General features: G+C 35.1%; 3 protein-coding genes across 3 annotated transcripts in view; 2 read left to right on the forward strand and 1 right to left on the reverse strand.

Annotated features, from left to right (window-relative positions):
* Window positions 1–1,742: 1,742 nt before the first annotated feature.
* LOC131843299 (pinin) lies at window positions 1,743–7,968 on the forward strand. Its single transcript, XM_059191925.1, has 6 exons — window positions 1,743–1,947; window positions 2,023–2,163; window positions 3,016–3,238; window positions 4,561–4,855; window positions 5,580–5,864; window positions 7,657–7,968. The coding sequence occupies exons 1-6, from the start codon at window positions 1,823–1,825 to the stop codon at window positions 7,824–7,826; spliced, it is 1,239 nt and encodes a 412-aa protein (XP_059047908.1). The 5' UTR covers window positions 1,743–1,822; the 3' UTR covers window positions 7,827–7,968.
* Window positions 7,969–9,965: 1,997 nt separating this feature from the next.
* On the reverse strand, window positions 9,966–14,650 carry LOC131843284 (ADP-ribosylation factor-like protein 2). The gene is made up of 4 exons (XM_059191920.1): window positions 14,495–14,650; window positions 14,257–14,412; window positions 13,301–13,499; window positions 9,966–12,615 (listed from the first exon to the last, which is right to left on the reverse strand). The coding sequence occupies exons 1-4, from the start codon at window positions 14,557–14,559 to the stop codon at window positions 12,481–12,483; spliced, it is 555 nt and encodes a 184-aa protein (XP_059047903.1). The 5' UTR covers window positions 14,560–14,650; the 3' UTR covers window positions 9,966–12,480.
* A 914-nt stretch (window positions 14,651–15,564) lies between these two features.
* The window catches only part of LOC131843249 (protein kinase C), a 29,993-nt gene continuing 19,574 nt past the window's right edge, over window positions 15,565–25,983 (forward strand). Inside the window, exons 1-9 of the mRNA XM_059191861.1 lie at window positions 15,565–15,795; window positions 15,959–16,091; window positions 17,292–17,406; window positions 19,962–20,022; window positions 22,824–22,828; window positions 22,871–23,100; window positions 23,545–23,576; window positions 23,660–23,730; window positions 24,908–25,058. Of these exons, the coding sequence (XP_059047844.1) occupies window positions 15,699–15,795; window positions 15,959–16,091; window positions 17,292–17,406; window positions 19,962–20,022; window positions 22,824–22,828; window positions 22,871–23,100; window positions 23,545–23,576; window positions 23,660–23,730; window positions 24,908–25,058 (895 nt within the window). The 5' untranslated portion in view covers window positions 15,565–15,698. The remainder of the gene's footprint in view (window positions 15,796–15,958; window positions 16,092–17,291; window positions 17,407–19,961; window positions 20,023–22,823; window positions 22,829–22,870; window positions 23,101–23,544; window positions 23,577–23,659; window positions 23,731–24,907; window positions 25,059–25,983) is intronic.

The raw sequence follows: 25,983 nt of genomic DNA on the forward strand, positions 1-25,983 counted from the left end.
AATGCGATGAATTTTCGAACTACTGTACTTGTAATTTAGGTTGGTTTTTTGTTACCATATGTTTTTTGTTTCCACCTATGTTATGGAAATAATAATAAAAAATAAAAAGATCTACTGATTTATAGATACTACACTAGCTACACTAGCTGTATTCGTGGCTTTGTCCGCGTGGAATTTTACAAAAAAGTTGATTAGATTGTTCTAAAATAAAAGTAGCCTAAGTTACTCCTAATTACATCTGTTACCTACCAATAAAAGTGCTGGCAAAATCGGTCCATCCATTTCAGAGATTAGCCGGAACAAAAAGACACACAAAAATTGTAAAAAATGACATTTTGGTATATGTACCGTACTTATATTCATATGCAGGTAGTAAAAACAGTTATTTCAATATTACAAACAGACACTCAAATTTTATTTATATGTATAGATAAACTATTATACATAGAATTTAACCTTGTTTTCTTTATGATATGTATGAAATAAAAAGGTTTTTTTTTACTCTATTTATATTATAGACAGGTCGTGTGGGAGCTGCGATGACGGCTGGTTGAGATGCGTGAAATTAAACTGGCACCGCACCCATGCAAGGTGCCAACACTTGAGAACTCGAGGTCAAAACATGATTTCTAGTTAGAAACAAAGTACTCATCAGATACACAAAGATTATATAGATTTTTTTTTATGGGTAATAATGGAATGGAGCACCCGCCTGCGCTAACGGTTTACGCTGGCGGGGCACCAGTGAAGGATGATAAGATGAACATGAAGTCAGGTCAGTTAGCCCATCATGAGAAATTCAGCAAGAATTTATCACGATGGTTTCCAGGGGGAACCGCGTGGAGGTCAACCTGACATGGTACATTGCTAGCAATGGGGCCATGAGTCCACATTACTAACAATCCCCATCTCCCCTCTGACGTCGTATTAGGGGCTTCAGATAGTGCTACAAAGATCTATTGTTTGTATTGTAGTACTCTCCGATCGATCCTCCATCCAGTTCAAACGGGGATCGAAATTGCAACGGTCTGAGCCGAGGCTCATTTGCTATCACGTTGTGGAATCACCTTCAGGCAATGGTAATGGTAGATACAATATTGAAACCTTCAAGAATCGAGTTTATTCCTTTTTAAAGGGGATTGTTAGCTATGTGGACTGATGATGTTATTGCTAGCAATATACCAAGTTGACCTCCATGCTGGGCTAACTGATTTGTCATGATGGGCTAACTGACCTGACATCATTCTCATCTCATCTTTAGCTGATTTGTGACGTGTATTAAAAATATTTTCTTTTCTGAAAATTTTCCTAAAATTCGTTTCTGTGTCTATATCTTCTTAACTTAGAATAACAGGTTTGGGAGGCCAAGTAATTCTAATTATTATAATTTGCCTTTTGTCGGTCTTTTCATAATTATATAAATTCTGAATTTCAACAATGTGATTTGTGGTGACATCTAGTATCGAGTAGTGAAAACAAAAAAATAACATGACTAAATCTACCAATAGATGGCACACAAAGGTACAACGATAGGTTATCTAGTAAAAGTATTTGTCTAAAGATATTTAAAGATAAAAATACTGCATATCATAATAATAATTATTTTAGATAATACGTAATAATATAACAAATGTACGTAATAAAATAAATTTTTAAATACTACTAAAACGATGATTGACATCTCAACTTATTAATCTGTAGAAATATAGAATAAAATTGTTAGTAACCTGTGGAAGGTTGTAAAGTGATTAAAAAAAACTTGTAAAGTAAACCAAAGTGCTAATGACAAATTATTGATATTTTTCATTATTTTACCAGCATCATGGGTACAGAAATAGCTATATCGTTTAGTAATTTACGTGCTCAATTAGAAAATGAGAAAAGTAGTTTATATAAAATTGATGAAAACATCAAGCGAATACAGATAACCCGCTTCCCAAACGATAGGTTAGCGAATATAACTTGATGAATTGAATATGTTTCTCAACTGCCGCTGTCAATTACTTATTTATTTATTTACAGATTTAATAACTCGTCAGGAGATTACGCAAGAGGTGCACCTCGTCAGCTCGGCCGGAATTCATTTCCAGAGGCCGGCAATAATTATAAAAACGACGACCAATTCAATAAAAGGAAACATGAAACCAAGACTGTGTTTAGCAGGTATTACTATAATCTTGCTGTTACCTCAACTTCACTGCTTTTTTAAATCTCAAGCCCGAGACCCTCACGATATTATCACGTTATTTTCATTAGTATACTTTCAGTAGTTTAATTGTGAAAAAGTAACAAACAGTTATCTATCACTTGTAATTATTCCTAGCAGACTGTATTTAAAGACCATAGACAATATCATAGCATAATGCCAACAAAATCCTCGGTGCAACCACAGCGTCGAGATTTTGCCGCCGTTGTCGCTAGCAAACCGACTGCTTCAGTACAGCGGCGTGTGTCAAAAACGGCGCTGAACATTGACCCTACGTGTGCTACCACTGGTAACCGCTACGATGATGGCTTCGTCGTGGTACAAAAGAAGAGGCGCACAAACAGGGTCAATAGGAACCATTGTGGCACTGCAGTCACTGGGCCCAACTTTCTGCTGTGTGCTGATACACCGACCACGAGAATGTACCTGTCCCGTCTACATTACGCCACTAAGGAGCAGGACCATGTCGATTATGTCTGTACTAAGAGTAACCTGACATTGAGGATGATTCAGCTGAAGTCGAGTCACAACGCGAGTTTCAAAGCGTTTGTGGCCCCTGTCCCCACCGACTTGCTGCCCACCTTCATGAAAGAGGACTACTGGCCGAAAGGTGTGGTATATCGGTGCTACCGTGGCAGATTGCCGTCTTCAGTGCCATGATCACACAGACAATATCAATGTATTAGTTTATAAATATTATATTATATATATGTTAGTTTATAAGGTATTTATAATATGGGCGTAGTTGCCTGACATAAATGATTAAATAAAAAAAATAAATTCTAATCAATATAATTCTGTATTCTCAGATTATCAGCCCGAGTTCATGACAGTGATGGTGAAGACGATGGGCCAGGGAATAAGAGGGCGCGGGTCCCATCAGCAGTGTGTCGGGAGCTGCCCACCAGGGCCGCAGTGTTACGGGCCCAAGGTGACGATGAACAGGCTAGGACACGCAATAGACGCATCTTTGGCTCACTACTAGGCACATTACAAAAGTTCAAACAAGAGGAAATTGTATTACAGACTAAGGTGAGGATCAAGGTTTTTTTAGTGTGGAAAAATATTCAAAAGACTGTTTATGATTGAAATCTAGGTGTTTCAACCTCTTCCTCAGGACATGTCCCGAGTCCGGTTTAAAAACTGGTTTCTAACCATACTTTATAATAACATATCCTACTTTATTTTTGGTAATTATATATATAATTTTACACACAAATAAAGTATGCAGAAATACTTTATTTTCAACCTTTACTGTGATGCATAAAACAAAATACTCATTATGGGTACTTAACAATTTATAATTACTGAACGAAATGTTAGATGTCAGTTGTGGGTTGTGACATTTGTCACAGCTCACAGATGTCACTCACAATCAACGAAATTGTATAAAAATGATCCTCTGGTATAAACAAATTATAATTGAAGATTAAAAAACGAATTCTTTATTTATTTAAATTTAAATGTTGATTGTCAAACAAGCTTTGCAACATTTAAAGATAACAAAACAAATTTAGCATGTGCTAAAAGTACACTGTAATATGTTTTTAAAGCAATAGAAATATAGAAATTGAGAAATACTTTTTTTTTCCTATTAGCCAATTACCAAACCAGTTTATATGTTTTTTTGTCAAAAATAGTTGGCAACCCTAGCAGAACATCTAATAACATGTCTAATTAATACAGTAATCCACTCTACAAAACAGTAGATTGGTTCCACAATATAGGAAAATGCATTGTAGGAGTATTCCTGTATAATGTATTTTTAGGACCCTGTATAACACATCAGTACATAGTATAAAACAAAGTCACTGTCGTTGTCCGTGCCTATGTATGCTTAAATCTTTAAAACTATGCAACTGATTTTGAAGCGGTTTTTTTTTTAATAGATCCAGTGTTTCAATAGGAAGGTACAATACATGTACACCCAGAGGAAGCCGGGACAGTAGCTAGAAAAAATAAAAATGTGTTATCACTTAACTTAATTTTTGCATTGGAATTTAAATGAATGCTTACAATTGATTTAGTGGTACTATTTTATATTCATTCATTCATAATTCTTCTTCATAATTCAAGAGCTGTGCTCTTGTCAGTGGATCTCCTGCCACCTTCCACGATCTTCTATCAGTCCCTTTAGCTGTTGATACGACATGACTCCAACTTTTTCTTTAACTTGCTTGATATAGCTGTGTCTTGGTCTTCCCCTTCCTCTCTTTCCTTTATTTTATATAACCTTTTATATTTTAAACTTTTAATTAAATAGATATCTTAGATTGTATAATTTTGTTTCAATTAATAAAGGATTTGATTTGAATTTGAATTTTATATAACTTTTTATTATACATCACTTACAGGAGGATAAGAAAGCCCAAGTGGAGCGCAAAATTGAGGAGCAGGCACGATTAGAAAAAGAAAGAGAACAGAAAGAAAGAAAAACTCTGTATGCAGAGAGAGAACACAAGAAGGCTAACATTAAAGCCCTCGAAGCCAAGATGGCGCGTGTTCAGGAGTTTGAGAAGTGGGAGGCATCACAAAAGAGCCTCGGCAACTTTATACTGACTAAAGCCAGGCCCCACGTGTATTGGTTGCCTAAGAAAATGACTGATAAGGCCACGGAAAAGTTGAATTCAAGTAGAAAATTCCATGAAAGTAAGTATGTAAAAGGATAACAATACAGCTGCTGAGTTGAGTATGAAAAAGCTACTAATTTGGTCAACTTTCTCAGTATTTAAAAGGTTAAAAAGCAAACTGTAATATAAACTAATAATAATAATAATTTCAGGACAATTCACACAGCGCCATCTAGCCCCAAGTTAAGCTACCTAAAGCTTGTGTTATGGGTACTATACAATATATACATATACATAGATTTTTTTTTTGTAAATACATACATATTATACATAGAAAAGACCCAGACCGACACAAACAATCATACTGATGAATACAAACATTTGTGCCGTGCGAGGAATCGAACCCGCGACCATCGGACGTAAAGCGGTGTGCTAGACCGCTAGACCACCGAGGTTGTCAATTATTATTAATATAATTTATTTAAATTCTCACCAATAAACTGATTATTTATATTATACCAGCTGTCCCGGCAAACGTTGTTTTGCCTTAAAATAAAAAAGCAATTAGGGGTGGACTACCCCTAACATTTAGGCGGATGAAAAATAGATGTTGGCCGATTCTCAGACCTACTCAATACGCTCACAAAATTTCATGAGAATCGGTCTAGCCGTTTCGGAGGAGTATGGGAACGAAAACTGTGACACGAGAATTTTATATATAAGATTGTGTAAATATAGGGATCTAATTCTAACCTTATTGAAGTACCAAAGTATCTTATACAAATCTTTAATTTAACTCACAGAATGCATGATAAGAAAACGACAAGAATTACAAGAGGAGCTGCAGCGGATAGAGCAGCGCTGTCTCCGCATGAGAGGACCTGGAGCCAAGGAGAATGATCCAGAATCAACACACAATGATCATAAAGATTCAGAAGCATTAGATCATGAAATGACAGAAGATGAGAAAGGAAGTAAAAGGAATAAGTTCGCAATGGATGCAGATGAGAAAGACAAGGATGACAGTGATGCTGATGATCGGCAAGAGGATGCTTCAAATAGCGATATTAAACCAAAGGAAGAAAAAGGTATTGTGTGTAAAATTTTCATCTATACATCTATACATATTAATAAAATTGGAGTCTGTTTGTAATATTGAAATAAGCGGTTTTTACTACACGCATATGAATATAAATACGGTACATAGACCAAAATAACATTTTTTACAATTTTTATCTGCCTGTTTGTTCCGGCTAATCTCTGAGATGGCTGACTTAGGCTACTTTTACAAATAAAGTGAAATTCGACGCGGACGAAGTCGCGGGAATTTCGGAGTATTTCGGAATTAACAGAATTTCGGAATTACGGAGTAACCGTATTACATCAGCTACCTGCCAAAAAAATGATCCATCAAAATCGGTCCAGCCATTTCAGACATTAGCCGAAACAGACAGACAGACAAAAATTGTAAAAAAAAAATTTTTAGTGTATGTACTGTATTTGTATTCATATGCATGTAGTAAAAAACTGTTATTTCAATATTACAAACGGATACTACTGTTTTATTTATATGTATAGATTATAATATGAATTCACATATAGAATGTATTTATAATGTGGCCATTAGTAGCCTGATATAAATACAGTAATATTTAATGATAGAAAAAGATATATGCTTTTACACGTTTATTATAAAAGCGCAGTCATAGAAATGTTTATAAAAACAATAGTAAAAAAGAGTACCTCTATTTTAAATATGGATAATAAAGGAATATATAAACTGAATCTCATTGTAGGTCTATCCTATCGGCAGGACAATTTCATTAGATCCATTAAGAGGTTTAATCATGAAAAGAAAATTAAAAACGTTGAAAGTTACGTAGTCTGGTTCTTTTTACCCTTATATCTCTATACAAGGGTGCATCTACCTAAGGGTTTTTTTGGGGTGCAGCCTAGAGCTCCGAGGCTCCAAAGGCCCCAATCCTCAGAAATGATATTTAAAATATAAAAAAATATGTAGAATATTAAAAGCCTATGTTATATGAATGTTAAAATCATAAGGTTGGCAACCCTGAGATCAATCAACCCATGCAAGTGCGCGTCTATCGAAAGAAACGGGAAATTTCTGGTCGCTTGTTTTTGGTCGTCGGTGTATTTTTTTTAGTTTAATAATATAATTAAGTACGGTAGGTAGGCCCCGTGTACATTTAGCTAAGGGCTCCATAAATTCAGGATCCGCCCCTGTCTCTATAACAAAATATAAGAATATTAAAAATGTGTCTATGTTCACGTCCAGTAGGAAAGCTACCCGCAGTAGGCAGGAATTTCCAAAAAATGCTTTAACTTTTTGATGTTCCTATCTTCACGAGAAGGTATCGGCAGTAGGCAAGAATTTCCTAGAAATGTCTAACTTTTTGGTGTTCCTATCTTCTCGAGAAGGTGTTCCTATCTTCTCGAGAAGGTGTTCCTATCTTCACGAGAAGGTATCGGCAGTAGGCAGGAATTTCCTAAAAATGTCTTTAACTTTTTGGTGTTCCTATCTTCGCGAGAAGGTGTTCCTATCTTCACGAGAAGGTATCGGCAGTAGGCAGGAATTTCCTAAAAATGCCTTTAACTTTTTGGTGTTCCTATCTTCGCGAGAAGGTATCGGCAGTAGGCAGGAATTTCCAAAAAATGCCTCTAACTTTTTGATGTTCCTATCTTAACGAGAAGGATGTTCCTATCTTCGCGAGAAGGTGTTCCTATCTTCGCGAGAAGGTATCGGCAGTAGGCAGGAATTTCCTAAAAATGCCTCTAACTTTTTGATGTTCCTATCTTCACGAGAAGGTATCGGCAGTAGGCAGGAATTTCCTAAAAATGTCTTTAACTTTTTTGTATCAGATGACGCAACAATGGACACCAGTATTGAGCAGCAAAATACAACTAAAGACCAGGATTCAACGATGGAAACGGACACGCAAGACGAAAGCCGGCCTGCGGAGACCACGACCGACCAAATGGAGGTGAAGGAGCAGCCTGACAAAGAGGAGCAGAACTCCGATCATTCCTAACGCTGATGAAGTTTGTGTACTGAATTATGTAAAATATATAGATGTGAGATAAGGTAACACTTCAATGGAAAAACAATTTATGTCAACGATACGGTTGTCATCCTGTTCTTGAATGGAAAATCACGAAATATATATGATTGATGGAAAGTGTAAATCTCTTTTATTACCATAGTATTATTTATTATTTAAATTATTAACCGGGTCTTAACACGAATAATTTTATTGCAAATAAAGGTATTTACCTCTCTCGACGTTTCAACTAAGTTGCACTAGCAGTGCTCACGACCTGACTGGAGTAACAGCGATGTCAATGTAGATAGGTGACAGCAGTTTTTTCTTCATCTACCGTCACTAGATAATACCTTTATTTGCCATAAAATTATTCGTGTTAAGACCCGGTTAATAATTTAAATAATGTATATTAAACACGAAAGTTTAAAATTAACTATGATATTATTTGTCCATGCATTTAAACACACATAGATTCTTATCTATACATATAAATAAAATTGGAGTGTCTGTTTGTAATATTGAAATAACAGGTTTTTACTGCATGCATATGAATATAAATACGGTACATACACCAAAATATCATTTTTTACAATTTTTGTCTGGCAGGTTGTATTTTTGTTGCAGGATGTAATAAGGAGGATTGTAATAATTTGTTTGTTAAATTCCACGCGAACGAAGTCGCAAGTACAGCTCATATATACATAAAAGAGAAGTAATATATTTGTTATGTACTATGAAAAATGCAATAAATATATTTAATTTATATTTACCACAATAGATCGAAATTTATGAAGAATGTATTTATATTCATATGCCTGTGGTAAAAAACGGTTATTTCAACATTACAAACAGACACTCCAATTTTATTTATATGTATAGTTTTTTTATGTATTATGAAAGGTGTCCTGAAGTTACTGAAACAATATTAGGTATATAATTATTGTTGTAGTTTTAGAGAAATAAAACGGCAATATAGTTACAAAAAATATAATAAACTTTATTTAAATATATGTACATAATAATTATCAAATATGTTACTGATGGATCCTCGTTCAGTTGACTTCCATCATTAAGTTGAATCAGTGCTTTATTTTATTATGAGCGCAATTTTAAGATGCTGACAATACTTAATAGTCTGTACATGAAAGATACGAGAAAAATATATTATACGTACATAATAGAACCTAAAAAAAGTTTTGTTACAATTGTTATACGTTTAAACTAACTCATTAACTGCTTAACCAATTTGGGTGTGGTTTTCAGTTAACTAATATATTTTGTCAGGTTGACCTCCGCGCGGTTCCCCTGGATACCATCGTGATAAATTCTTGGTGAATTTGTCACGATAGGCTAACTGACCTGAGCTACTGCTCATCTTATCATCCTCCACTGGTGCCCCGCCAGCGTAGACGGGTGCACCATTCCATTATCACCAATAAAAAATATATTTTGTTATGTCCTATAGTAGGAACTTTGTGAAAAAGGTCTATAGATGTCATTCTGGCCAGTGTGATTTGTGATTCAAGAAATACGTGTTTTGAGACCATATAATAGTGGCGGCGAGAGAAAATAGTGATGCGTTTTTGTCTATATCAATAAATAGAACAAAACTAAAGAAGCCTTAGTACTATCCATTATTGCTGGCTTCCTTGAAGAAGTTTGATACGTTCGAAGCCAAAACATTAAAGCAGATAAGATACAATTGTAAAAGGTATGATACAAAAAGGTTTTTGGATTGGATTAAGAGAAAATCAAGTAAAACTGTTACATTATGCCATAAACTCTATGGAGATAGGTGCAATTCGATTTTCAAATTCAATCGAAGTTAAGACAGGTGAACCTGAAAAGGGGAGTCGTGGTCGGACCACCTCCTCGTATGTTCCAGCCATTGGGAGGTTCCTTATCCTGGTGGATACGTTCGCGGGGAATGGTGGCCGAGCAATGGTTTGGTTCTGGTGCGCCCTGATCGGGATGGTAGTAGTACCTTCGGGTTATTGCTACTATGTCGGCCGATAATCCGGCGAAATAGGAGTAGGCAATTTTTTGTTCTCTTTCTTTTCTGTTTTTGTCTTCTCTTTCTTTTGTCTTAAATTTTTCCTATTATCTCTTTTCCTTTTCGTTTCCGGTCCGGTGGGTGCTTAACTGCGCAGCCGGACAGTACTTCGGTGCAACTGACTACAAACCGTAAACCTGCACTGGGAGTCGGTGATCACGTCTATCGGCCCAGTGTGGGAGCGGGGGTCCTTGGCTTAATCGCTCGGTGCCGTGAGGAGTCAACCTCTATAAAAAAACCTCTTGTCTAAGCTCGGTACCTGGCGAGGGACAGGTCGTCCCGCGGAACACGCTGCTGGAATTCTTTTTGGCTAGCGTGTTCCTCGGGACGGCTCGGAGGAGTAACTCCGGCCGACTACCAACCGGTAGCAAAATACAATGCCGGCTCTGTATGGCCCCATACTCGTGGGAACAGAAATGGAAATAAAAAAAAAATACAACCGTTGGGTCCGTGAAGGACGGTGAGAAAGTGGTGTCCGCAAAGGACGGAGTGCAGAAGGTATCCGATAAGGACGGTGTAAGGACAGAAATGATACAGGAGTCTTTCCTAAGGAGATGCGGAGCACTGCTGGAAAGAGGAGACCCCAGAAAATCAGAACAGTACAGAGAGCCTACCAATGGCAGGTTCCAGTCGTGACGTCAGTGCGCCAGATCTGGAGTTCTGGTCGATGTCAGAGGTCTCCAGTGTCGATGGGGACAGTGTTTGAGGAGGACGCAAACCAGAGTTGTTCCTGGAATCGATTTCATAATTTTTGTTCAAGGCCTCAAATAAATTATAGAAAAACAACAATGGATAAAATACATTGTGATAGATATGAAATAAGAATTGATTTAACATCAGGCATCTCAATCAGGAATACTGGCGATGAACTTTATTTAGATGGTGAAGTAATTGTGAAAAGCTACTCTTAAAAATCTAGAGGGGGAGTTATATTGTTGCTTGCTACCCAACTTTAGTATCTCCAAGATAAAAATGTTAATAAAGGACATGCCAATCAAATCAACAGAATGGTTAAAGAAAAATAGTGAACATTTACCTGAGGGTTATAAATCTATCACTATATTCCAGACAAACTATTTTTTTGTGACAAAAAGAAATGATCCATCGTTAAATTTATTGAAGACACTACAAAGACATTAATATAGGGGCTGAAAACGACACTACAATGGCTTTTAGCAATTATCCTTTAAACAGAAAAATAGAGGATGAAAGTTCTGGTTCAAGTAGTGAAAAGAAGAGAGCATGTATTGAAGATGTATCCTCAATAATAAATTGAGTCACTGTACAATCTTCTCAATGAAAAACAATGTTTTTGAGTAACCGTTCATTCTGAAATAGTGATAATGCAAGTCATGTGCTTATACCATCTCCACAAAAATGAGCTGACATCATTGGAGTATCAGAGCCACAAGATATTGTAATGACAGGATATTCAGTTGAGTTATTAAGGACAAAGAATGCTTTGTCATGATCCCCACCTACATTATCTTCCAAGAAAATGAGATCTCAAGTCGAATTTAACTTGGACGATGAAGAGTCTCAGGTTGAAAAAGATGATTCATGTGAAGCAGAATAACTCACCAACCATTCAAAGGGTAAAATCAATAGCATAGTAATTAGTTGTTTAAATATTAAACAAAACATGCAAGGTCAGTGAAATATAAAAGTGAATTGTAATTGCGATACAATTATTGACCTTACAAACAGTATGCTTAAAAGACATGCCTGGGATTTTATACACTAATGCGAAAAAAATTCAGTAAAGTAAAATGAGACTGTTTCCTCACTGGAGATGCAGTTCTGTTCTATAAACAGATTCCCGCAAAAATCAATTATCATTTTAAGTAACACCACAATCACAATAGAATTTAGTCACATTATTAAGGTTTATTTCTTCTTCTTTTAATTTAAATGGCTTCCACCAAATGCGGTCAGTGATTTTGCCAACGTCGTGGTTTGGGAGACACAGTGGTGTGGTTTACGGTTTTCTTGACTGTGTTTGTAGAAAGGACTGTTTCAGTTGGCTGAGAATGCTAAGAATAAGGTTTATGTTGTTAATTTATGACTTAATTAGTTAACTCTATGGTACAGGCTTTAGACGAGTGCAAATGGCGAATCTGCTGACTTGATGAGCCGATTGCAAGATATGAATTTAAAAAATAAAATTGAACTTTGAAATAGTGTTGTTTTACTATTGAACAATCTGGGGGGAAAGATATGTTATGTACTGAAGTGTATACGTTGTGAGAAAGTAGTCTATAGATATTATTCTGGCCAGCGTGACATTTGCTGCAAGAAATATGTATCTTAATGAGTTAATAAGCTTTACTTAATATTTTATTCCAGTGATTTTATAAAGGAAACATTTATATACCCATTAAGTTGAGGGTCTAGCTGCTTTTAATAGTGTTATGTGTTATGCCTAGGATTTTGTTTAAATAATATGATACAGCTTTTGCTTTGTGGAAAATATGTGTAGAAAGGAAGACATAGCTTTGCCTTGTCTGTCAGATCAATTAACATTTACACAAGGACACAAAGCACTTCTGCATCCAAGCATAATTTTGACCGATGTCAAACCGATGAGTTTCAGTCTAGAGTAAATATCCTAGAAGCTATATCATCCAACATCCAATCCATTCCATCTAGAAGGTTCTCTCCTGTGACAGCTGAACATCGTACAATGCGCCAGTGGTGTGTCTTGATACTGTCCAGATCTAGGGCCTGTAAATACAAAATCAATTTACTGTCATTGTGTAGAGTCAAAAGAATACAATCTATCAAGACTTCATTCATGGTGGTCGAACAGTTTAGCGCATTGCCTTACTTCCAATAGTCATGAATTTGATTCCTCTCACGGTACAAAGATAACATTGCACTATAGTTTCATGTTATAAAAACATCATATTTTTTTATATCATAATGTGGATTGAAACCAATGAATAACCCATGTTGGTACTATGCCAGGAATTGAACCTACAACAATTAAAGGAAGGGCAGAAGTTATAATAAACGTTACATGAAATGCTAAATGAAATTTATTGATCCAAGAGGTTACTGTTAGTTATAATCAGTTACAAAATAAAATTTATATAAAAATATATTAATGTAGAATCAAGAGTAATAAATTTTGTTAAACTTAACACATTATGAGATATGCAAGTATTTGTACCCATACTAATAAATATATATATATATATATGTATATATTTTTGCCTTGTGTCACTAAAACTACTTATTTGAAAGGGCATGTTCCCCGTTTTTAAATGGCAATGTGCAGAATGAGTTGTCGTACCTTATAAGTGGCGATATGCTTATAAGTGGAAATCCTCTGAACAAGTACAAATACCTGCCCGCTTATAATATGTTAATATTTAAAGTACATTGTATTTAAAAATGAAAAGGTCACCTCTCTAATCTCCTGTAAAGTTAATGCACCAGGTAAATCTGCTTTGTTAGCCAGCACTAGCAACGTTGCTCCAGCGAGCCTTTCCTCCCGCAACAGTGAGTGCAGCTCCCGTGCGCAGTCCGAAAGCCTCCTTGCATCTGCACTGTCCACCACCCACGCCACCCCGTCCGTACTCTCAAAGTAATTCTTCCAATATGACCTAATGTTGTATAACAATAATTGTGTGTGTCTTTTATTGTCACCCTCAATATAACTTTTTATTAAAAAAGTCAAATATGTAGGGTACTCAAATATAATCATTCTATGTAACCCTCAATACAAGCATTCATATTAAAAAACATGATTCTACAATATAAATGTGTTTTAATCCATAATACCTAAATGTGTAATAAAAAATATATAATTTATAAACACCAGATATGGGCCTGAAGATCTCAGTGTTTTTTATGGTGTGAGTTAAAGGAATGCTTTTTTATTTTGTGATCGGCATATAGTTTTGTATATACACAAAACTATATGGCGACCAAATTGTGTGTGTATTAACTAACTGCAAGGAATATACTACTTATCCTATTGATATAGTTGACATATTTATAAAATAGTGAGCGGGTGGGCGGCCGCGCATGCCCCGGATTGGTTGGCCTGTTCCTAGCTGGAGTGGTGGCATTATTTGTAGTGATTGCCGCAAATTGAATTTAAATGAATCTGTATTATTGTAAACATGTACATTTATTTGAAAAGAATATGAGCCGAGTATCTTGTCATTTCTCATCACGGAATCATTCCGAACTGATGGTAGATTTGACATATCATAAGAGTCTGATAAGATCTTTCTAATAGAATAAAGATATTTTAAATTTACAAAGTTACTTTTTTCTCAGTTCTTCTTGATTTAAAACTGCTTTGCAAACTGTGAATATATGTAAATTTCTCACAAGAAGTGTATTTATTGTAACCTGAGTGATTTCTGTCCGCCGACGTCCCAAATATTCAGCTTGAAACCACGGTGTTCTAAAGTCTTGATGTTGAAGCCGAGGGTTGGAGATATAGTGTCTATTGGTTCTCCATTAAATCTTTTCAATATTGTAGTTTTACCCGCATTGTCTAGTCCTCTGGAAACGAGTGCTAAGGAAATTATTGGCCGTGAAACAATCAGATGTTTATATTAAAATTTATTTATAATAAAAAGGATACAACATAAGTATTCTCATCTCCTTTTCCTTTTGCCGTAACTTCTTCAATATTGTCAGGAAACCCATAATAAAAGACTTTTTATGTTAAGGGTAAATTATTTTATTTTTAATGAATTAATAAGGTAAAACAAAAATATTTGACTCAGAGTAAGCAATAAGACTGATAGACTGTTAACAAGTGATTGATAGTTTGACACTCAGACTGACTGAAATGTGACCCAGGTGCTGATTAATACAAAGAAGTTTGATAAAAGGAATTTAAACCTTATTAATTTCTTATATAATAGTAATATTTCGTTACCTTTTGATTAAGACAATGAATTTATATGTGATTTCATAAAGCGGAATACTGTCTCATTCGTACAATTTGCCAGTATATAATAAAAAATATTAAGTAATACATGTTCTTATCTCAAATCTTACAATGTACAGTTTTAAAAAAATATTCTATTTAAGTTTGTATCTCTAATTTATAACTTTATTGTGTCTAACAATACTTCGTATTTATTGAAATATTTTTTTCAAAAGGAGGAAATTACATAATAAACTATTTGTGACCGAAATAGTTTATTATGTATGTGTTATTTAACATTACTCTGTTCACCAAAGAGTATAACATAATTAACTAATTATAGAGACCACTTCGTTAATGAATCGTTTTGTCGGTACTCCACAGGTAAACACAAAAATTCATAATCCGTAATCAAATCATCTAAAAAATATGAATCAAAGTAAATGACTATATTTTCGTAAAGATTATACTGATAACAAACGCATTTTTTTTGTACGAGTACATTAATGAGTACTCATTATTGTGTATTTTTGTTTATTCTCAATTTACTTCCAATAATACATTTTAAAGTTAGAAGTAATAAGTAGTAGTTAATAGTTTCGAAAGCAGTATAAGGTACATTCAAGTACACAACGATTTATGATATGTACAAAAATTGTACTAAAGAACATTATGTTTTGTCTGTACTTGCCATAAGCAAGCAACCCGTTTTTCAGGAAATCGAATTGGAATCCATTATTGACCATAGAGTAAAATATCTAATCCATCCATGGCCGAAGTCGTCTCTGTCAAATCTTTTATTTAATTTTCGTACAATATGAAGCGTCTTCAATGATTTTATATGGGTATATAGTGTGGTAGTGATCGTGTGGCGACGCGGTCTCGGTGATACTGCTCGCGGGTCGGCGGCACCATGTTCAGCGGAACGGTGCGGGTAAGAGTTTGTGAGGCGACAGGTCTCAGGCCGACCGACTTTCAGAAAAGGCACACTGTGACCTTCGGGAAACCAGGTGAGCTTTGTGTACGAGCTTAAAATTTAGCTACGGCATATGCCCTAACTGTGTGATTTAAAATGTTCTGCATCATGCTAGCTTTGGATGTATTATTACGCACGAAAAAGGCGTTGCATGTTTACAAATTGGGTGGTTGGTAATAAATGGTGTCTTTCTGCAGACGACCAGCCGATAGACCCGTATGTCTCGATCGACGCCGACGAGCACCATCTAGACCGTTCGACCACGAAGCCTAAAACATTTGATCCAGTGTGGAACGAAACTTTTATACATGAGGTTCACAATGTCAGCAGGTATGTAACGAACAATTTTTCTATCACTTATCAACACTCTGTACTTGATACCTGGCTATTTTTAATAATAATGTCTATCTATACATCTATACATATAAATAAAATTGGAGTGTCTGTTTGTAATAGTAAAATAACCATGTTTTACTACATGCATATGAATATAAATGCGGTACATACACCAAAATATTTTTTTTACAATTTTTGTCTGTCTGTCTGTTGGTCTGTTTGTTCCGGCTAATCTCTGAAATGGCTGGACTGATTTTGACGGGATTTTTTTTTGGCAGGTAGCTGATGTATATATGAGGAGTAACTTGGGCTACTTTTATTTTAGAAAATATATTTTATATTAGAAAAATAAAGTTAAATTCCATGTGAACGAAGTTGCGGGAACAGCTAGTATTAAATAAAACATATTTGCTTTGGGGTTAAATCAGCAATTCTCTGGGGCTTGGTTTATTGAGTTGTAGGGTACCAGATACTTATCTGGGGCAGTTACGAAGGCAGTTGCTAGCAGTACCTTGCAGCAGAACTGACTTGTTAAATAAGGTACTAGACGCTCACACTGGCCACTCTCAATCAAATAGGAGAAAGAACAGATTTGTTTTATTTGTAGTCTGTGTGAATTCAAAAAAACAACATTGTATATTATATGTTTCACTAGCCGTTCCCGCGACCACATCTGCTTTGAATTTAACTTTATTTCTCTAAAATAAAAGTAGCCTAAGTTACTCCTTATATATACATCAGCTACCTGCCAATAAAAGTCCCATCAAAATCAGTCCAGCCATTTCAGAGATTATCCAGAACAAACAGACACACAGACAAAAATTGTAAAAATGTTATTTTGGTATATGTACTGTATTTATATTCATATGCATGTAGTAAAAAACGGTTATTTTAATATTACAAACAGACACTCCAATTTTATTTGTATCTATAGATTAGTACAAGAAAATGGCATACTGCAGTACCCAAAATAATGGGTAACCAAGGCAATAATGAAGAATACAAATCATAATGATATCATATTGACATAGTCATATTATATTGATATAGTATTAGATACACTATTGTATTGGGCTTAGGCCTGTAGTAATAGTTGTGTAATTGTAGGTTGGACTCCATTTTCAGCGATTGGCCTCTCATTCGGGCCGTTGTGCGTGAATAGTTGTGTAAATAAATAAGTATTATTTGTTGTAGTTTGGGAATCACCGTGTTTCACGATGCGGCTATACCACCAGACGACTTTGTGGCAAACTGCACAATCCCCTTTGAAGATCTGATGCATAGAGATAAAGAAGCTACAGACTTTTGGGTGAGTGTTTTAATTTTTAATATGCACATTTTTTTTTCTATCTGCAATCACCCTACAGGCTGTAATCAGATTTTTTGGTGTTATGGGCCCTAAGGTGTCATCTCATTTACTTTCTTTAGATCTAGATGGATAGTTATTTATATCCAGTAGTTTTGAAGCTAACTGGTTCTTATGGCCAGCTAAACTGTGTTTATATCTTCGACAGGCTTTCTGTATCTCTTCTTTTACAGTTGGCATTTCTAGATCTATATGTACTTCAATGTTTTTATGAACCAAGTAGCTCTGACTATGTGCTAATTTGCACATAACAATAACAAGTTTGAAATTAACTATTATTGTAATTAGTTATAATAATCTCATAATCTTAAGATAAGATAAGATATTTGCAGTGCACAAGTTATTATCAAGATTTAACATAATGTTTGTTTGTCTGATAATAACTTTGTGATATGAAAACAGAATTGTAAAGAGTGCATGTTCATAATCGAGTTTAGTGTTTGAGTTAGTGATTATGTTTAATGTAAGGCGAAGATTCTCTTTGCCCGATCCTCGATATACACAACTGGATGAGCAGGTGGGGCCAATTATTATGATGATTTGATTATGATAATAATTGGAGAATTTCTTTAGTTTAGTTTTTAATTATCTTGCAAATGTAAAGTTCAATTAAAGTGAAGGATTGGTTTTTAAATAATATTTAGGGCATGAGGAGTGGACATTTGTATATCTAAATATATATAACTCAAAGGTGACTGACATAGTGATCTATCAATGCACAGCCCTAACCACTGGATGGATCGGGTTGAAATTTGGCATGCAGGTAGATGTTATGACGTAGGCATCCGCTAAGAAAGGATTTTGATTAATTCTATCAAAGTTATTAATATGTGGAATTAATCTTTATATATAAAAATTACGTGTCACATTATTTGTCCGTGATGGACTTCTAATTTACTGAACCAATTGCAAATTTGATTTGTACATTGTGTGCAATTTGATCCCACTTGGAAGGTAGGATAGCTTACATCTCAATTTGTAGTCGCAATATTATTTTATTTAAGAACTTTAGCCACAGCAACGCATGGCCGGGTGTGCTAGTGTTTTATGTAAGCTAACTAATTTTTTAAGTATAAATATAAATAATAATAATATCTCAGGACAATTCACACAGCGCCATCTAGTCCCAAGCTAAGCAGAGCTTGTGTTATGGGTACTAAACCATTAATATAAATATGTGGATGCAGTTTTTTTTTTAAATATAAATGCATATTATACATAGCAAACACCCAGATCGATACAAACAATCATACTCATGAATACAAATGTTTGTGCCATGCTAGGAATCGAACCCGCGACCATCGGATCGTAAAGCGGCATGCTAAACCACTAGACTACTGAGGCTATCAAATAAAAATAATAATAAAGCTTCTTTGTTGGTGATAACAGTGGTGTTGCTGTTGATTAATATTATAGTAATATAAAAATAATGAATTTGCTTTTATGTTAAATTTAACAAGTTACCCTTTGACATTTTAAGTATTGGAAATCTTCATAAATTAAATATTAAGCTTGAAGTACTTTTGTAGGCTTCTATCTACTAATATAATAAGTGTATTTTTGACATTTAAATTGGATTATTTTTTGACATTTAATTTAATAATAGAAATAACTCAAGACAATTCACACAGCGCCATCTAGTCCCAAGCTAAGCAGAACTTGTGTTTGGATACTAAACAAAGGATAAGATTTTTATTAAAAATACATACAACATATAGAAAACACCTAGAGCAATACAAACATTCAAATTCATGAATAAAGATATCTTTACCATGCAAAGGAATCGAATCTGTGACTGTGGGAAGTGTATAGCAACATATTGTTACTATGTAATTTCTTGTAACCACTAGATATTGTAGTTGCTTAGGTATTGTAGCAATATAATTATTATTATAATTAACTGAAGTTTAATAATTGGAGTTAGTCCCTCAAGATACTTCTTATATATAAAATTCTCGTGTCACAGTTTTCGTTCCCATACTCCTCCGAAACGGCTTGACCGATTCTCATGAAATTTTGTGAGCGTATTGAGTAGGTCTGAGAATCGGCCAACATCTATTTTTCGTACCCCTAAATGTTAGGGGTAGTCCACCCCAAATTTTTTTTTTAAGCCAAAACAATGTTTGCCGGGACGGCTAGTAGTTTATATAATCATTACAGTTACAGTTACTAAATCAAAGTGTAAGTCAAATTTATATAGAACGAACATTAATTCCTTGTCTACGATTTCAAGTTGTTGTCTATATACTACTACTACTAAAAAACATTTAGGCTCTAGAAGTCCCAGTTTGCAGTGGTAGTGGATTTAACCCCATCCCCAGCTCCCTCTGTGTTTTAAATCTAGACACAGTCACAGATTCGATTCCTTTGCATGGTATACAATATCTTTAGTTATGAATTTGATAGTTTGTCTTGGTCTGGCTGTTATATATTAATTTAATTTAAGTAAAATTATTGGAGACTAAATTAATGTTAATATACAAATGTTTTGTTTCCAGGTGGACTTAGAACCTCAGGGGAAGTTGCATCTCAAAATTGATCTGAAATGGAATTCTCAAGGTCAGTATTATATATTAATATTCATTCTACGTCCAATGAGTTGTAAAAAATAAACTGGGGATTATTTGAAAATTTGCTTTCGCACGGATGCATTGCAAATTTTTTAATTTCTTGACTTGTTCTATACTATACTACTACTACATGGTTGAATTCTATGTATAATAGTTTATCTATACATATAAATAAAAATGGAGTGTCTGCAATACAGTGGACCCGCGGTAATCCGGCCCCTGTCTAATCCGGCCCCCCTTGTAATCCGACATTGTCTATTATTTGTTATTGAATATTACTTTGACAATATACTTCAGAGTGCATATACATACATACATATATAACATAGAATCTTATCACTGGATCTGTAATTTGTCGGATTACAAGATACTCTTTTGTAAAAAATTCCGGACTATAAGCAGAGGACCCTTAAGCAGCACTCTATAATCCGACAAATACGATGGTCCGACACTGCCCTGCAAAACGTTTGTCGGATAACCGGGGGTCCACTGTATATGTATATAATATAAAGAATCATCATTGGATCTATAATTTGTCGGATTACAAGGTACTTTTTTGTAAAAAAATATCCTGTCTATAGGGGACCCTTAGGCAGTACTCTATAATCCGACAAATTCGATAGTCCGACACTGCCCTGCAAAATGATTGTCGGACTACCGGGGGTCCACTGTATTGAAATAACTTTTACTACGTGCATATAAATATAAATACGGTACATACACCAAAATGTCATTTTTTACAATTTTTGTCTGTCTATCTGTCGGTCTGTTTGTTCCGGCTAATCTCTGAAGCTTAGGAGTAACTTAGGCTGCTTTTATTTTTGAAATATAAAGTTAATATCCACGCGGACGAATTCGCGGGAACAGCTAGTATTACATAACTAGCTACTCGCCCTGGCTTCGCACGGGTATTCATGTATTATATATATAAACCTTCCTCATGAACCACTCTATCTATTAAAAAAAACCGCTTCAAAATCCGTTGCGTAGCTTTAAAGATTTAAGCATACACAGGGACGGACAGACAGCGACAGCTACTTCGTTTTATACTGTGTAGTGATGACTGAAATGTACAATTAGGAATGAAGAAGACAATGAAGGATAAATATAGAAGAATAGAATAGACAATCAGTTATATAATATTCTTCTCTTATTTATTTTTAAATTCATTATTGATATTGTTTGATTGTTTTTTGAACTTGACTCTTTAGGAATTGGTTAAATATTGACATTTTGTATGTTGTAAACGAGGATGCTAAAAATTTAATGATTGTTAAAAATGTTATAATCGTAGGAATTTTTGTGTGTGTATATATATATGTATCTTTAACCATTTTACTGCAGACTATTAGTATATGGACGCATTGTAAGAACACGAAAACTGCGTAGAGTCGATATATTAAAGTATTGTTTGTTCTATTTTGACGACCTCGGTGGTCTAGCGGTGAAGCACACCGCTTTACGACCGATGGTCGCGGGTTCGATTCCTCGCACGGCACAAACATTTGTATTCATGAATATGATTGTTTGTATCGGTCTGGGTGTTTTCTATGTATAATATGTATGTATTTACAAAAAAAAAATATCTATGTATATGTATCAGTTATCTAGTACCCATAACACAAGCTCTAGCTAGCTTAACTTGGGTCTAGATGGCTCTGTGTGAATTGTCCTGAGATTATTATTATTATTATAAAAATATTAATAATATAAATACATAGATACATAAAAATAAATATAAAATATATATATATTTGTATAGTTGGATATGCCACATGTACACATATAAATGTAACGAAAATCTCTCTATATTAGATACAGATATATGTTTTTTTATATGTGATATGTACATATAAATATAAAAACTACGGACATCTCTCTGTATCAGATAAAAATATATAATTTTTCGTAAACTTTTAATTAATAGAACATATTTGACATTCTGTCTAAAGTCTCTGTTTTTTTTTTACAAACTGTTAGCAGTAAAATGGTTAAACTTTTGGGGAAATTTTCTGCTCATTTATTTTTATGCTTTTTTATATATTTTGTTTCTATTATATATATTGTTTAGTAGTATAATTGAAAGTATAATTTAAATTTTTAATTCCTTGTAATATATATTTCAATATTAATTATAGTAGTTTATTGTTAGACTATATAGTTCATTTTGTTAGTAACAATTATCTTGACCTATGTTAGTTAAAAAATGTTGCCCCACCTTGTGTCTCAGAATGGGATTTAATAATAATGCAAAATAATTGTAGAGTTACTTAATATAGTGCTATATTTAGCACTGCTATAGTAATTGACAACATTACTATCATATTTTTATATCTATAGTAGACAGATATATATAAAATATCTCTTGTATGTGTGGTAGATATTTGTATTGCAGTCAATGAAGTATAATTTTATTGTAATAACTTTTTTTTATTGGGTTGTTTGGGTTATTGTAAGGTGCCTGTAGCACCTATAGCACTGCGATCTATAATACATAGATCTATTGTGCTCGCCTTTTTAAAGAGTTCGCTACCTAGACCCGTCAGGGACAAGAATTGAAGGATATTCTTAGGAGTGATTTTTGTAATAACTTACTAATTATATTATATATATAATAAGTTTATGCTTATATTGTCTATAATTATTTGATAGTGGTATTGTATGTATTATATTATTGTTTCGGTACACGAGCCCCGCCATACGTAGGGACCGTATGGCTCGGTTCGGTTACCGGGTGTCACGGTGCAGTCCCGCGGCTGGGCCGCTCTGTACTCGACGGTGGCATTGCAGCGGGCGTGGAGGTGTGCCGGGCGGGGGGCTGCGCGGGGGGCGCGGAGGGCGCGGGCGGGGGCGCGGGCGGCGGCGGGGGCGCGGGCGGCGGCGGCGGGGGCGCGGGGGGCGGCGCGGGGCGGCCGGGCGGGGGCGTGCGGGAGTTCAGGGAGGGGGCGGGGTTCGCGCGGCGGCGCGGCGCCATGCGGCGGCGGGTGCACCAGGTCAACGGACACAAGTTCATGGCCACGTTCCTGCGGCAGCCCACCTTCTGCAGCCACTGCCGCGAGTTCATCTGGTCAGTCGCACGCAGTTTTTTAATGGATGTACTTTCGAAATCGAATCAGCTCTTGTCCATTCTCATTCTTTATCTATGTTTACATGCACTTCGCATGTAAGTGTAGATAAATGAGTTTCTTGTCAGTTCTTCTCACCTCGGAATCGTCCGGAACTGACGGTAGATTTGACCTATCATAAGAGACTAGTAGACCTACATGAATAAAGATATTTTGAATTGAATTGAATGTTGGAAGAAAAGAAAAGAAATTTTCTAATACTAGCAGATTGGGTCGATGCTAATCGGTCTGTCTATTATAGTGCTCTGTAAACATTTGATTTTTCATTTGTCCCAAGCATATTTTCAGTAGCTTTTATAGCTTATGTGTTTTTTGAACTATTAAAATGTCTACTGTCAATACTGATTGTGAATTTAAAAGGAATAATTATGTCTTTTAATTTCCAGGGGTTTGGGTAAACAAGGTTACCAGTGCCAAGGTAAATTGTACTTTATTACCTGCGTTATAATGATTGTATTACAAGGTTACGGTTTATTTGTATTACTATATGTTTCGTTACAGTATGTACCTGTGTCGTTCACAAACGATGCCATTCGTTAGTCGTCACCAAATGTCCCGGGATGAAGGAAGAGGTAAGTTACATCGATTTAAATTGTATTTTTATTTATTTTAATACCCAATGTTCAAAATCTACCCTGTAACATCGTAAGCACAGATTATTATATTAGAGTCCGTTAGTTTTCTGCTCCCGCGCCTTTGCCTCCCCTCCCTTACCTAGTAACAAACGGACTGTACAGCGACCTTGACGCGCGCGCGCATTGTGTTGTGAATTAAAATAAATTAGAACTGTGTTAACCTACTGTGAAACCTACTGTGAAGCTGGAAAGCTAGCGAAGATACCTTCGAGACCGTGAAGCCCAAGAAATCCGCAGAACCATAAAGGTAAATGACTGACGCTTCCCTAACATTTTGGTAGCAGAGTAGTTTCCCAAACACCCAATGTTTTGACAGTTGGTGGAATGTGGGAACTGTCCTCTATACAACTTATACACACATCTATACATATAAATAAAATTGGAGTGTCTGTTCGTAATATTAAAATAACCGTTTTTTACTACATGCATATGAATATAAATACGGTACATACACCAAATTTTTTTTTTTATAATTTTTGTCTGTCTCTCTGTACCGGCTAATCTCTGAAATGGCTGGACCGATTTTGACGGGACTTTTTTTGCAAGTAGCTGATGTAATAAGGAGTTACTTAGGCTACTTTTATTTTAGAAAATAAAGTTAAATTCCACGCGTCGAAGTCGCGGGAAAAGAGTCATAAAATAAATTGTGACTGTGGTTACTTTACACATTTCTCCTATCACAAGTATTTAATTATGTTTACAAGGAGATCGATAATCAACATAGAAATCGCTACGCACTCATTATTAGTGTAATCAGATAGTATTGTCAGTGCTATGGATTTTAAGTTTTTCTATAAAAACATTATTGTCGTTAACGAATTCTTCAATTTTATAGTAAGCTTTTTTGCAAAGGAAGTATTTTATATGACATTTAAATCTTTTTTCAGGCAGATTTATAACAGACTCTGGTATTTTGTTGTCAAACCTTACGCAATTGCCATAAAACGAATTACTAACTTTAGTTAAACGACATTTAAGTAAAATTTGTTATTGTTGCGTAAGCTTCTAGTAGCGTAATCACTGACTGTTATGAAATCGCCTATAATCTTCCTGTCATAAACGTATAGAGTACGGTTAGATGTGAAGTAGTTAGTGAGTGTGGACGTGACCGCAGCAGCAGAGCGGCGTGGGCGTGTCGGGCGGGCAGCGCTTCAACGTGAACGTGCCGCACCGGTTCACGGTGCACTCCTACAAGCGATTCACGTTCTGCGACCACTGCGGCTCGCTGCTCTACGGACTCATCAAGCAGGGGCTGCAGTGCGAAGGTACGCTTCTGCTCTTATACATAGCTATGCTATAAAAATATACACTAACATACCAAATAATATATTGGAATTAGCCTTGTATAAATTCAAGACAATGTTAAATCATATTTACTGTACGAAGCCTATTACTCACTAAACGATTACTCGAATCTGTTTGTAATATTGAAATAACAGTTTTTTACTACATGCATATGAATATCAAATACGGTACGTACACCGAAATAATATTTTTTACAATTCTTGTCTGGCTGTCTATTCGTTCCGGCTAATCTCTGAAATGGCTGGACGGATTTTGACGGGACTTTTATTGGCAAGTAGCTGATGTAGTAAGGAGTAAGTTAAGCTACTATTGTTTTAAACAAATCTTTTATTTTAGAAAAATAAAGTTAATTTACACGCGGACGAGTCATGCTTGTCAGGGAAAATACTGTACGTGTGTAAAAAGTTCAGTACCTGTATACCCCTGTTAGAGTTTCGCACCTTATGCCCAATTTACACTCAACCCGAGTGGACAATTTCTATTCAATCTCTGGACAATTTACACAGCGCCATCTAGACCCAAGTTAAGCTAGTTAAAGCTTGTGTTATAGATACTAGACAACTGATACAAATACATAGCACACTCGTCATTCAAATAATCGTTTAGTGAGTAATAGGCTTTGCACAGTAAATATTATTTAACAGATGTTTTGAATTTATTTAAGGGTAATTTCAATATATCCTTTGGTATCTTATTGTAAATTTTTATACCTATTCCCATAAAAGACCTATTGACTTTTTCTAAACGATACTTGGGGACAGCAAGTTTGTCTTTAAATCTAGTATTACTATTATGAATATTGCTGTTTCTTGGAAATAAGTCAAGATTTTTATGAACACTTAGGATATTTGAATATATAAATTGTGAAGCAACGGTGAGAATATT

The sequence above is a fragment of the Achroia grisella genome, unplaced genomic scaffold, assembly GCF_030625045.1.
Source record: "Achroia grisella isolate CSIRO2021 unplaced genomic scaffold, CSIRO_AGI_Agris_v1 utg1086, whole genome shotgun sequence".
Taxonomy (NCBI): domain Eukaryota; kingdom Metazoa; phylum Arthropoda; class Insecta; order Lepidoptera; family Pyralidae; genus Achroia; species Achroia grisella.

Bases quoted from the DNA above. Each gene is read 5' to 3' on its own strand.
- LOC131843299 (XM_059191925.1), top strand. From the start codon at position 1,823: ATGGGTACAGAAATAGCTATATCGTTTAGTAATTTACGTGCTCAATTA. The intron at 4,856-5,579 runs GTAAGTATGTAA...TTTAACTCACAG, and splicing joins AAGTAGAAAATTCCATGAAA to AATGCATGATAAGAAAACGA. The intron at 5,865-7,656 runs GTATTGTGTGTA...TTTTTGTATCAG, and splicing joins TAAACCAAAGGAAGAAAAAG to ATGACGCAACAATGGACACC.
- LOC131843284 (XM_059191920.1), bottom strand. From the start codon at position 14,559: ATGGGTTTCCTGACAATATTGAAGAAGTTACGGCAAAAGGAAAAGGAG. The intron at 14,413-14,494 runs GTATCCTTTTTA...ACTCGTTTCCAG, and splicing joins GAGATGAGAATACTTATGTT to AGGACTAGACAATGCGGGTA. The intron at 13,500-14,256 runs GTTACAATAAAT...ATACAACATTAG, and splicing joins GGCGGACAGAAATCACTCAG to GTCATATTGGAAGAATTACT.